The sequence below is a fragment of the Papio anubis genome, chromosome 11 (assembly GCF_008728515.1).
Source record: "Papio anubis isolate 15944 chromosome 11, Panubis1.0, whole genome shotgun sequence".
NCBI lineage: Eukaryota > Metazoa > Chordata > Mammalia > Primates > Cercopithecidae > Papio > Papio anubis.
In genome coordinates, this window is record NC_044986.1 from 10,850,218 (window position 1) to 10,862,783 (window position 12,566).

At 35.2% G+C, this 12,566-nt stretch overlaps 1 protein-coding gene across 11 annotated transcripts in view; it reads right to left on the reverse strand.

The window, feature by feature from the left end:
• Nucleotides 1–3,887: 3,887 nt before the first annotated feature.
• PLEKHA1 (pleckstrin homology domain containing A1) overlaps nucleotides 3,888–12,566 on the reverse strand; it is a 58,064-nt gene continuing 49,385 nt past the window's right edge. For 4 of the 11 annotated variants that reach the window (XM_021943794.2, XM_021943797.2, XM_021943796.2 and 1 more), the window contains exons 9-14: nucleotides 11,948–12,012; nucleotides 11,245–11,308; nucleotides 9,201–9,290; nucleotides 8,104–8,168; nucleotides 7,826–7,974; nucleotides 3,888–6,633 (exon numbers count right to left, since the gene is read on the reverse strand). In XM_021943794.2, coding sequence (XP_021799486.1) covers nucleotides 6,497–6,633; nucleotides 7,826–7,974; nucleotides 8,104–8,168; nucleotides 9,201–9,290; nucleotides 11,245–11,308; nucleotides 11,948–12,012 — 570 coding nt within the window. In that variant the 3' untranslated portion in view covers nucleotides 3,888–6,496. Of the gene's footprint in view, nucleotides 6,634–7,825; nucleotides 7,975–8,082; nucleotides 8,169–9,200; nucleotides 9,291–11,244; nucleotides 11,309–11,947; nucleotides 12,013–12,566 lie in introns of those variants that run through there. The other 7 variants (XM_021943801.2, XM_021943799.2, XM_021943800.2 and 4 more) reach the window with 7 other exon arrangements.

Below are 12,566 nucleotides of genomic sequence, written 5' to 3' on the forward strand. Positions count from 1 at the left end.
ACCCATGGGCCATCTCGGTCTCTGACATGTAGTTTTCCATGCTAGATTTTATCACATATTACTTTATATTTTGGCAGATTCCTTGCAGACATCTTTGTCGTCTTCTTAGGCCTCCTGTGTGCTGCATGTTGTCCACTGAAGACACCGATTGACCCAACTCCAACAGGTCAAAGCTTCTCCACATGGTAAAAACCTGTTAGCCTACACCAAGTGATTATCTTTATAACCAGGCCCTATAGCTATTTCTAAAGCAAGAATCCAGCATCTTAAGGCTATTTTAATCTGTTGCTTACTATTTATTCTGGCAACCTTATTTATCGAATGTCAGGGCTTGAAATTTCAGGGAAGTTGTAGTTTGATACTTACCTATTGATTCTCAAATGTTAAATTTAAAGGTATGTATAAATAATCTGTCATTTGAAATAGTATGGTTCTAGAAATGTTGAAAACAGATTGAATTCAACTCATTTAGTAATCTGGAAGTAAGACTTCTACTGAGACAGTAGAAGTAGTATATTAAGAGCCCAAACTTTGGTATCAGAAAGATACATTTCAAGTCTAATGTGACTCTGGACAAGTGGCTAAGTTGGTTTCCAAGCCTGTAGAATAGGAGAAGGATGTGACTATAAAAAGGAAAACAAAGAGGGGCCTTTGTGATGATGGAACTGTGCTGCATCTTAGCTGTATCAGTGTCAGTATCCTGGCTATAATACTGTATTAGTTTTTCAAGACGTTGTTGGGGGAAAACTGAGTAAAGGGTACACAATATCTTTTCCTTTTCTTTCTTTTTGAGATGGTGTCTCATTATTTTGCCCAGGCTGATCTCAAACCCCTAAGCTCAAGTGTTCCAATGCCTCAGCTTCCTGAATAGCTGGGACTACAGGCGTGTGGGTCAACATTATTCTTACAGAAATAGAAACTGACAGGACATAATTAAAAAACCAAAACTTCATTTTCTAAACCCAGGTAAGTTCTTGGAAATAATTAAAGCTCTTTCCAAATAGGACCCAATACTAAATATTCCCCATTTTGAAAGTTCGGAAAGTTTTAATTCTTACAATTACATGTGAACCTGCAGTCATTTATATATAAAAAAAATTATAATTTTTAAATGTTGGTTTAACTTTTGTATTAATTTCAAAACTATCCTAGGCAATCACACATCTTCTCTAATTTCCTATGATGGAGGCAATAAACAGACTCCAAATTACCAAATTTTAAATTTAGCAATGATATAACCAGAAGGTGGCGCTGTTGCCACATGAATATACTACAGTAAGGCACCATTAAATGTATCCAAAAATACAGATTTCATCAATCAAAATTGTAAATGCTAGTCTCAATTCAGCAATATTTTCAACGTGTGTCTTACTTGAGGTTTAAAACATACAATTTAATCATTTAAAAAATAGATAACATATACAAATCCTATATAAACTTCTAAACACAGAGACTTGGTATTAAGATAGTCATATCTTTGCTTTTTGATACAAATATTTCTTGCCTCACCAACTGTTAACAGAACTTTTGATAAAGGTACAAGCACCACTTACAGAAAATTCCTGAACTGCAACTAGAAGTGAAAGAAAAGCTAAGAAAGGGATTTCCTTTTTGTTAAAGCAAAAATGTTTACAACTTTCCCTTATTTTGGGTTTAGGATAAAAACATTAAAAATACTTTTCAAAGGAAAAAAAATAAGTTGCATCAGTTAATAATAATTACTAAGACAGAGATAGCTTTTATCCAATTCCATTTTATATAACATAGAATGTTAAGTTCTAAAACACAGACACTTGCCTAAAGTCACATACGGCAGAACTAGAGTTGAAGACAGACGCCAGGACGCCAGGTCTAAGACAGCCATTATATTCAGACCAATGAGACACTAGGCAAGAAGAAACTGTCATTACAAAAGGCAATATTTTTGCTTGAACCATGTATTGTTAGCCTAATTCTACTAGTCAAATTAGTTAGATATTTTCAAAAACGGACAAAATCTGTCCAGGAATAAGCTTTAAATAAAACTTACATAACCATAAAACACAGCTACTTACTTGGAGCAGCATCAACAAGACTATAGCAGCAGTGGACAAACACCATGGTAACAATCAGGTGTCCAAGACAAAATGGGAAAGAAAGGAACATTGGAACATCAGTCACTTTCAAGGAAGCGGGCTCCTGGACAAGTATGACTGAAATTGTTACCCAGGCTATCAGCACCTCCCATGGCTGGCGTGAACAAGAAAACATGGCTTACACATGCAATGGCACTTTTGGTAAGAAAATAATCTTTTAGAAAAATAGGTAGGTCATACTAAAAAATTAAAACCTCATTTGCTAAACCTAGATAAGTTCTTGGAAATAATTAAAAGCTCTTCCTAAATAGAACCAAATACTAAATGCTCCCCTTTCTGAAAGTGCTGAACATGCTGCAATAAAGGGGTACCAAACATAAACATATCCATGGTCTAACGGAACTATAGAAAACCTAACAGGTGAAACGCAGACACAAACCTCAAGGTCCTTGCATTCTAGGGCAAATGTGTTCCATCCATTTGTAGAAGCAGCATATTAGAACACACACAGGAAGCACATACGCTGCTGTTGCATGGCTAGACATTCACAAGTCACTTGACTCAACAGAGATCTGAGGGTCTAAGACGAATAAAGCATTTCACACAACAAATGGCCTTCAGAAAAAGAGACTGAGAAGAAAAAAAAAACAAACACTAAGCCAATGTGTTTTGGAGAGGAGGTGCGGAATGCCATAGGTTATTAGGAAGCAACCTGGTATATGTGGCTGGATTACTCTAGCCACACCCTGAGCATAGATCCTAATGATGCTCCCAAGTACAGTGAGAAGCCAACAGTTACAGCTTCATTGCTAATGTGCCCCATGGGCCAGGCAAATCCTCCTCCTTTCTGGGGTCTCAATCTATCTCAGCTAGCACTGATGGTGGGGGCTTGGCCTAGTTCATCTTTAAGATGTCATTCAGCTTTTCAGGAAAAAGCAACAGATGAAGATGTCTGCTTTGATACCTAACCTGCACAATGACAGAAATAGGGTAGTCCAGGAGAGCCCCAACAGGACATAAATAGGTGAGCAGAGATACTGGTTCAAAGTCATTGCTGGCTAAATTTCAGAGGACAAGGTATGAACATGCCAGGGAAAAGCAGCAGGATCTGACAATGGATTGGACACAACAAGCAAAAGAAGGTATCTCGAATTATTGAAGGCAAGTTGCTTTAAGGAAAGAATATTCCAGAATTTCAAAAGTATGATTTAACAAACAGGCATGTATTTTTCTCTAATGTTCACACATTCTACATTAATGCCTTGTCCTCACTAGAGAAGTATTTAAGCTTTACCTGTGCACCAAGCACTGCACTAGGCCCTGTATATGGTGTTCACTGCAACAGACGTGTAACATTTATCACCAATAGGCAACATTTGCAAGGAGCAGCCTCTAACGCCTGGCAGTTTTCTGAGTGCATCTCAACTGCCCACGCGGAGATTAAGATGCCCTCTGCTTTCTGCCTTACATCATGCCATCTAAATAATCACAGAGCACTGTAAGCAGCCCAGATGATTCACACGATGCTCTGAGGCTAACATATGATAATTTTGCTTTTGAAAACATGTTTTTAATTAAGAAAAATAAGCAACTTCTTTCCCCTATCAAAAAAAAATCATTTTTCCTTCTATAATTTCACATGAAGGGATGCCTTAAGAATTCACAGATCTGAAGTTTCTTATTCCTGCAAAGATGACCAAATAATTACTCAGTCCTTAAATATGTAAACTGAAGTCAATTAACCAAACACATCCCTAATCATTGTATTTACTTGTTCACACACGGGCTGAACCAAACAAAATGAGAAATAAGTCAGAATAAACTCTGTGCAGTTTATTCTCAAGTCAGTACAGTGTTCAACCAGTTTGACATATAAAGATAACAGACTTTAACAGTAAATGTTGGGAGGCACACATATATTCCCATTCTGAAAGAAGACATGTTATATATACAGGAAAAAAATGCAGCAAATATTAAGGTATTCAAAGTATTTTTTTTTTGAACTCAGATGTGACATATTTACAAGAAAAGTGTGTACGTTTGAAAATAATTAAATAGTTTCCATAGACTTATAAAAGAATTGAGATAAATATTAGGAGACCCTGACAATCACAAGAACATTTTCCTATGCTATTGAACAAGGATAGTTCTATTTTTAAATGTCCCAAAATAGAGCTAATATTTTGCCACCATGAAATATATCAAATTGCAAATACCAAAATGTGCTAAAATGAACATGCAATGTGGAAGCTGTACCAAAATTAAACAGCATTAGAAATATTGCAAAGTGTCTATATTTAAGATTTCTCAGGTGTGTTCATGAAAAAGGAACTTTCAAAAAAGCCATTATAATGAATATATCAGCAGAAAAAGTGATAACTTATTAAAATCTCTTTACGCTATCACTTTCAAATGTAGCTGCAAAAGAGAAAAAATCCTAATATAACTTTAAAAAAATATTAGCTTATGAATAAAAAAGTTGAGTGGTGCATTCTTTATGCATACAGATTTTTAAACCGATACTGTATAATTCTAATATATCTTAACCTCTGGACCCCACTGCTGTAGTAGGAAATTTTTTCTCTGTCTCAGACAAGAAGTCATCTAAGAAAATGAAAACGAGAAATTTTCAGTGATATGTTTGAATTCAAAACAAAACAGTACTGTAAAATGGCAAAATATAAAAATAGCAGCATGTGAAATTCAAGACTGTTTTCTTAAAGCAAATGTTTAAGACTGAACCTCAAACACGGTACTTATGGGTCGGGTGCGGTGGCTCACGTCTGTAATCCCATCACTTTGGGAGGCTGAGACAGGTGGATCACCTGAGGTCAGGAGTTCGAGACCAGCCTGGCCAACACGGTGAAACCCCATCTCTACTAAAATACAAAAATTAGCCAGGTGTGATGGCATGCACTTGTAATCCTAGCTACTCGGGAAGCTGAGGCAGGAGAATTGTTTGAACCCAGGAGGCAGAGGTTGTAGTGAGCTGAGATCACACCGTTGCACTCCAGCCTGGGCAACAGAGCGAGAGTCCGTCTCAAAACAAAAACCAAACGGTACTTACTCAAACTGGTCTATAATTCAACACCAGAAACTAAAGATTCTTTAGAGAGGTGCTTTTATCTATATCCCTATGATTAAATGTATTCTCGAATTTGTTTTTTAAAACAAATATATTGCACAGGTAGTAGAATACCAGCATTCTGGTATCTCTAACATAAAATGCTATCTTATTTAACACATTAAACTATTCTACTGAAAATTAATTTTATCCCAATGTTTAAAACCAGTCACGTAGGACTTTTAAGCACATTAATCTCAAAACATTCCTAAACAAGATGAAAAAACACAGGCACTTGAATATAGGCTATTAGTGACAAAAAGTAGAGGTCACAACAATTTCATGACTAAGGGCAGTTATGTCTTTACATATAAACTTGAGGTCTTTCACCAATCCAAATATAGAAATAAGAACTATTTACAAAACTTTGATAAGAAAATCAGATCTCCCAAAAATTTCCTACCAAATAATTTTTGCTGAATAAAGCACTGACTGCTCCAAGGCCTGATGAAGCTTTTTCAAACAAATGTCTAAGACACAGTTGTTTGAATTCTAGTTTTCTTCTTTTCTCTATGCTGATATAACCCACAACCCTTACTGTTGGTCTAATCCTCTATGCAAAATAAGTCACCTCAAGATTCAGGGCATCAAAAATGGCTATAATTTCAAAATCATCCACATTGTTGTATAAATTTTACAGCACCACAAACATCATGAGTTTAGGTATCTTGGTTTGGCAATATTTCATGTGGTAATATTGACCAATAAGAATGTGTAAATATTGAACCTTTAATAGGAAGTCATTGTAGCATTTTTTAAATGACCAAAGTTATTAATAAGCATTTTTAATGTTTTAAGTTGTTAAACATTTAAGCTGTCAAAATCACTAGGAAAAAAATATTACACATACATTGTGACCACCCGAATGAGAACACGCAATGCTTCAGACAGATAGTACTGAGATATTTTGGATTTTTCCTTTTTCTTTCTTTTTTAAAGAAATTATATTTAGTTTGGCCACTCCCTAGATTCTTGGTTTACCAGCTTATAAAGAGTACACCTAAGAGGCAGTATAATATACGCACTAAAAACCGTTTTCCCCTTTACCATCTTTGGCTAGAAGCCTCATGAAAGGAAACTGAGGACAGCAGAGGCAGGCAGGCTCCGTGCACTTCTGCCTCACACGTCACTGACCGGAAGGCTCGCGTCATCCAAGTCAACCAGGTCACAATCTTTTTCCTGAGGGCCATTTTTACTTTGAGGTTTTAACAGAGCTTGTTCAGTCACTTTGGAAGCTGGTTCTCTTGGAGAGACAGTCTGGACCTTGAAGTTCCCTGGCTTGACCTTGGCAAGAGATTCATAAAATCCTCGCTTCTCCATGGTAAAGGCTGAGACCAAAGAGTTGCTGCGAGAGGCTGTGGAATGTGAGGTGGTGGCGGCTGCGTTGGCAGGACGGAAAGCGTGTTTGGATTCTGAAGGACCGGGGGGATGCTCCTGCAAAAAGGAGTGGCAGTCAGACACAGTCAATCACTAATGACCAGGTTAGTAACTCAGCGTGAGACCTGATTCTCTGAAAAACAAACAGAACACACACACACACACATACACACAAGGCAGCAGCAGAAGCCATGCAGCATAAATGTGCAAGTTCTTTCCCAAAGCAATGCATTTTTAGAGGTGAGTTTAAAGCAATGATAGCCAAAAACCATTTCCACTAGGAAACCAGTTCCGTCACCAAAGCCAAATTTGGCAGCCTATGACACTTTGAAGATTCAGCCAACCTAAACTGAAATATAGTGTTCCAGCTGCAACTGAACTGTGTTTAAAAGAGAACCTCCCGGCTGTATCATTTTATTTAAGAGTATATTCTCAGTCAACACTAGGAATTATCCCACATATTTTAGAATGAAAAAAAAATGAAAATACAGCCTATAACAATGAAAGGCCATATTTCTTTAATAAGGACGAATCAACATCTTTCAAACATTATTTTGCCGATAAGACTTAGTTTTTACTTCCCTGAATTTCACTGCAACCAATAATAACACAGTCTTTTCATTTTATACTTAATTTTAGTTCTGAATAGGTCACATATTCATATGGCTTAGTATTTTAAAGGTAACAAAGGGTACACATTTATCATATTTTAAACTGTGGTGAAATAATTATCAGTTGTGAATGTTAATTTCAATATGCTTCTAACTAGATCAAATCTGAAGATATCCTTAAATATGACCATTCTAAATACATTGCTATGTACTAGTATATTATATTCATTTATGATACCAGTGCCTTTGAAATCAAAGTGCTACAAATTACCAAAACACTACAGAGTCCTATTAATGGCTAAATTTCAGAAATTTTTAAATGCCATGCAAACTATAGTAATGTATAGTTTATCCAATGCATATGCATGCATTAGTTTGCATATATTATTAGAACAATGGTGCATTTCATAGTATATCTTAAAATTTTTTAAATACATAAAATATAGAAATTGAAACTCTTGCAGCAGTTGAGTATATTAATTTTTATATGTTAATGTCTCTTTCTGTTAGTAAAGTTGTATGTTTTATTTTTATTTTTAAATACACATATCCAACCTGATGACTACAGTGAAACAGTTTGCGTTAGTATTGACAAAATCAGTTATGATAACTGCAAAAGGCAGTTTGGTTAACTCAACTTTCTATGATCAGTTGTAAGTAGTGAGTAAGTCTGGGCCCTCCACTAAGAAGGCACGTTTGCGTGAGAGCCCACATACGTGCTGCATTCACCAGCTCTTGATGTATACCTCTGTATACAAGGGTTCGACAGCCTTCTGGCCTGCCGCATCTGGAACACAGTGCAAAGCTAAGATTAGAGTTAACCTATACTGGGTAGAGGGAGGAAAAGAGAAAGTTCTGCTGACAGTCATAGCTAGATAGTCCAATTTGCCCCCACCACAAAGCACAAAACACAAACATCCTTCTCCAACTTTTCCTCTTCCCAACAGACATTGTTTTTGCAGAGAGTCTCATACTTGACTGCTGAAAAAGTCACATAAAATACAGGCAGTTACAAAATGAACATCTATGAAAGTGACTTCTTAGATATTTCAAAAAGGATATAAAGAGAATGACAATTAAGACATCAGAAACATTGATTTCTATTATCTGTAGTTATCACTACCAGAAAATAAAAGGCAGTATTATTATACTATCAGAAAAAAATATTAAAAGTGTAAGTATTTAGCATATATATCATAGTAAATCTAGATAATAAAGGCTATCATGCTACATATGAGACTACTTTCTGCAGATGGCAGTGTTACATTTTAAGATACTTTAAATTTTCAGATCTGAGATCAGTGGCCAAAGTATTCCAAAGGCAAATCTAATTCTTATGTACTTGAATACAAGAAAAATCTTTTAAAAAATATTTCTGAGCAGAATGTTTAGTTGCATTTCAGTTTTATTACCATACTACCACAAAGATAATTATGGTAGTTTTCAGAAGCAGGCTTTTAAAGCAGGTTTTAAGATGAGAATTAAAACATGAAATGGAAACACTGGGAGCACTGAACTGCATTTAAGGCCCCAGCTGCTCAGTGATCGTATGGCATGGTTAAGCCAAAGGTAAAAAACAAAACAAAACAAAAAAACCTGAACTGAAATCAGAGGAAGTAAAGAGGAAATTGAGATGTTCACAAAACTGTGTAACTAAAAGTCTTACATGATCAGGCCACACATTATACTAAGAATCTGTCAAATTATGCCAAATCTAGAGCTACTGACAAGTAAGAACTCCTAAAACAAAGCAAGGAAATGTTTATTCTTTAGTTGCCCTGCTTGTGCATTTAACACAATACAATGCACAGAAAGTTATGTATACGTAACACTACAACGAAGCATTAAATTAAAAATGCATTATTTTTTGCAAGTTCAATTGGTATAAAAGTCAACATGCAAATAAATCTCAATAAAGAAAGAAACCAGGTGGATTGGGAGAGAGGAAGGAAAACAATTTAACAGGATGGGGGGCACCCAAGGGAGTATCACCCCAGAAGGCAGGAAACCTACAGAAGTTGCGGATCTGCCGGGCCCCCGCTGGGCTACAATGGCGCCAGAGACTGCTTTAATCCAACTGTGCATCTCTTCAGGGCTATCAGCCTAAAGGAAAAAAGAACTCATTCAAACAATTTTTCCTCAAAATCACCTTCCACTTCTATAAAGCCAATGTATTTATTTTGGTAACTTAAATACTGTCATCAATAAAATCACTCTAAGGCAACTGTTTCCAAAAAAATTTAGAAGTCATTTTTTAAAACCAGGTTTTGCTAGGTCTTAACTATGCAGAGACATAAATTGAGCATTTCAATGTCAAGATCAGACCCATCAAAAGGCGTCAATAATGAATACCTCCAGAGAGAAAACAAGGAGAGGAGGAAGGCAAAGAAAAACCCTTCTTATTTCACACTATCTACTGCTACACTGTCTGAATCCGCTACAAGAATATTTATGTAGTTGTGTAATTTTTTAAAATTCTGACATTCTTTTACATATTATTTTTCTGGAAATAATTTCTAGTAGTACCCTAAAGCCTACAACAAGTATTGACAGATAGGTCTGGCTTTCAATGTGAATTTTAAACCTTACTATGTAAATAAGGCCCCAAGCGGGCTGCAGATATACTGCCTCTTGTTTCTAGATTCTAGAATCCCTTACACTTCTCGAATCTAGAAATATGAAAAAATTTAAAATGCAGGACATTTTTGAATAAGTAATATTAACAAAGACTTTAAAAAAAAAAAAAACTAAAAGTAGCCAAAGGTAGAGTATACTTCATTCCTTACTAATGGAAATACAATTCTAGAAATCAATTTGACAAAACAGAAAGGGTCATGCTCTGATAGTTAATCTCAATCTAGAAACTTACCCTAAATAATTCAGGCAAAATAATGCACAAAGACGTTTTTCATCACATCGTTTATTGCAATAAATGTACAAAAACTATGCATATGAATGTTCAGCAACAGAGTAATACAGAAACAATTTACTAGTGGAACATCAATACAGTGGAGTATGGCGCAGTTCTAAAAGGTTTTCAGATAATTTTTAATGACATGGGAAAAAAATAACAACATAAGAAACAAATAGGATATAACGTTATATTTAGTATGACCCCACCTACTATAAAAATATATACCTTAAGAAAGGGAGCAAAATCATAAGAATGGTTGCCTCAATGTGGGACTGAGTGTTTTATAAACCACATTTTTCTGAAATCTTTCTATATTTTCCAAGTTTTCTGGAATAAGCATATTTAACTTCAATAAAACAAAAACAAATCATCCTTTGTTTTTTTTTTTTTTTTTTTTTTTTGAGACAGGCTCTCTGTCACCTAGGCTGGAGTGCAGTAACACGATCTCAGCTCACTGCAACCTCCACCTCCTGGGTTCAAGCGATTCTTGTGTCTCAGCCTCCCACGTAGCTAGGATTACAAGCCTGCACCACCACAGCTGGCTAATGTTTGTATTTTTAGTAGAGATGGGGTTTTGCCATGTTGCCCAGGCTGGTCTCGAACTCCTGGACTCAAGCAATGTGCCTGCCTTGGACTCCCAAAGTGCTGGGACTACAGGTGTGAGCCACCATACCCGGCCCAAATCGTTTTTTAAAATTTTCCATTTAAATAATTCAATGAGGTATGCAAAAAGTACAATTTAAATACAGGATGCCTAGTATTAGCGAAACTATATAGATCTACTGTCTACTTTTACTATGGGTTTTTTTAATAAGGTTACCAAAAAATGATATAATAGAAAAATCAAAATTCTAAAATATGTGCAAAAATAATTCAACTTGAAAGTACACACTTAACATCTAAATTAAAAGCATTTCCCTTTCTCTAAATACTTAGTTCTAGTTCACTAATTCATAACAAATACTCCCACTTCCTGAACATATAACCCCACCAATAACTCTACATATAGCATCCTTTTATTAAGCTGGTAAATTACAGTTGTCATATTTTTTTAACCTCAAGTGCTTACTTATGCTTATTTCACCTCTAAAATTATTAATTTCTTGTCAAGAGGATCTATTAATTGCCAAATAAGTATCTTACCTGGACATAGAAAGTTCGAGATGTTGTTACAATTTCAAAGAGGTTGTCCCTCATCATTATGTCACTGTATGAAAAAAAAATCCAATTATAGTAAAATAGCAGTTGTTTGACAGTTTCTCTTTCATTTGTTTACCCAGTACCCAGTATGTGTCAATAAATAAAGGAGGTAAAGTACTGATTTGACAAATCCAAATTATCTTTTCCCATTTATTTTCATGTAAGATTTTACATATTTTATGCAGTTTTACTTTTAGAAAAAGTTCATAAAGCAACTTTAAAGTTCAGAGTTTTCAGTAATCAGTTTGGTGAAACACTGTCACAGTTAACACATTTTCTTGTAAAGCTCTATTCTACTGCATCTTTTAAACACTAAAATTAATACATCAATTTGTCAAATCTGAGAGTCTAACCATAAGTTGTTCACATTAAATTTATTCCTTTCCATTAATAAGCTGTTTCAGTATTTTTAGTTTTCAAAGAAACAAATAAAGGATTCTTTCCTAATTTTTAGTTTTCAAATGAACAGAACAGTTCAATACTTCAATCTAAGGGTTTTGAAAATTCCAGCATATCTCAACTATAAAGAGTTAAAAATAACTACAATTAATATGGAAAAATGTAATCTGTAAGTACATTACTCAAACTAAGGCACTACTCTGTGTTTATAAGTTGTACCAGGCATCAAGTCAGAGTGGTTCCTTACCTTTGCTTACATTCCTGGACTTTATGAACCTCTTTAAGTGGTATTACGCGAAGAGGTTCCTTTTCCTGGCCAAAAAAAAAAAAAAAAAAACAGATACATGATGTTTATTCTTAAAATCCTTTCAAACGTTAGCTGTCTTATTTGGAGACCCATGTGAAAATCATACTTCTTTGCTGAAACACATCTCAGAAATAAATCTACCTTCTTAAACCATCCAGCATCTGAACAGCTCAAACACTATAACCTTATATACACTGTTGTTTGAAAGAAGAAAAACTGCATACGGGCCTTATTCACGTTATTTCTGACCTTAAGGGCAGTGTAGCTTATTAAAAGCTAGTAGCCATCAGACTTTCCCCGATGGACCCACGTACCAGTACGCGCAGCACCTCCTTTTCCGGAATGTCACTTTGATATACAAGGCAGCAGAGCAAATGCACATCCTGCTTCTTTGACTTAAATTTGTTATTTTACAAATATCACTTGTATATAAATACAAAATTGAACATTTACTAAGCGCTGAGACATCTGCTAGGTTTTAATTTTTATCTCACACTTTCCACAACCTTACAACACATGTACTACTATTCATGTGCTGAAACTGCGGATTAGACATGTT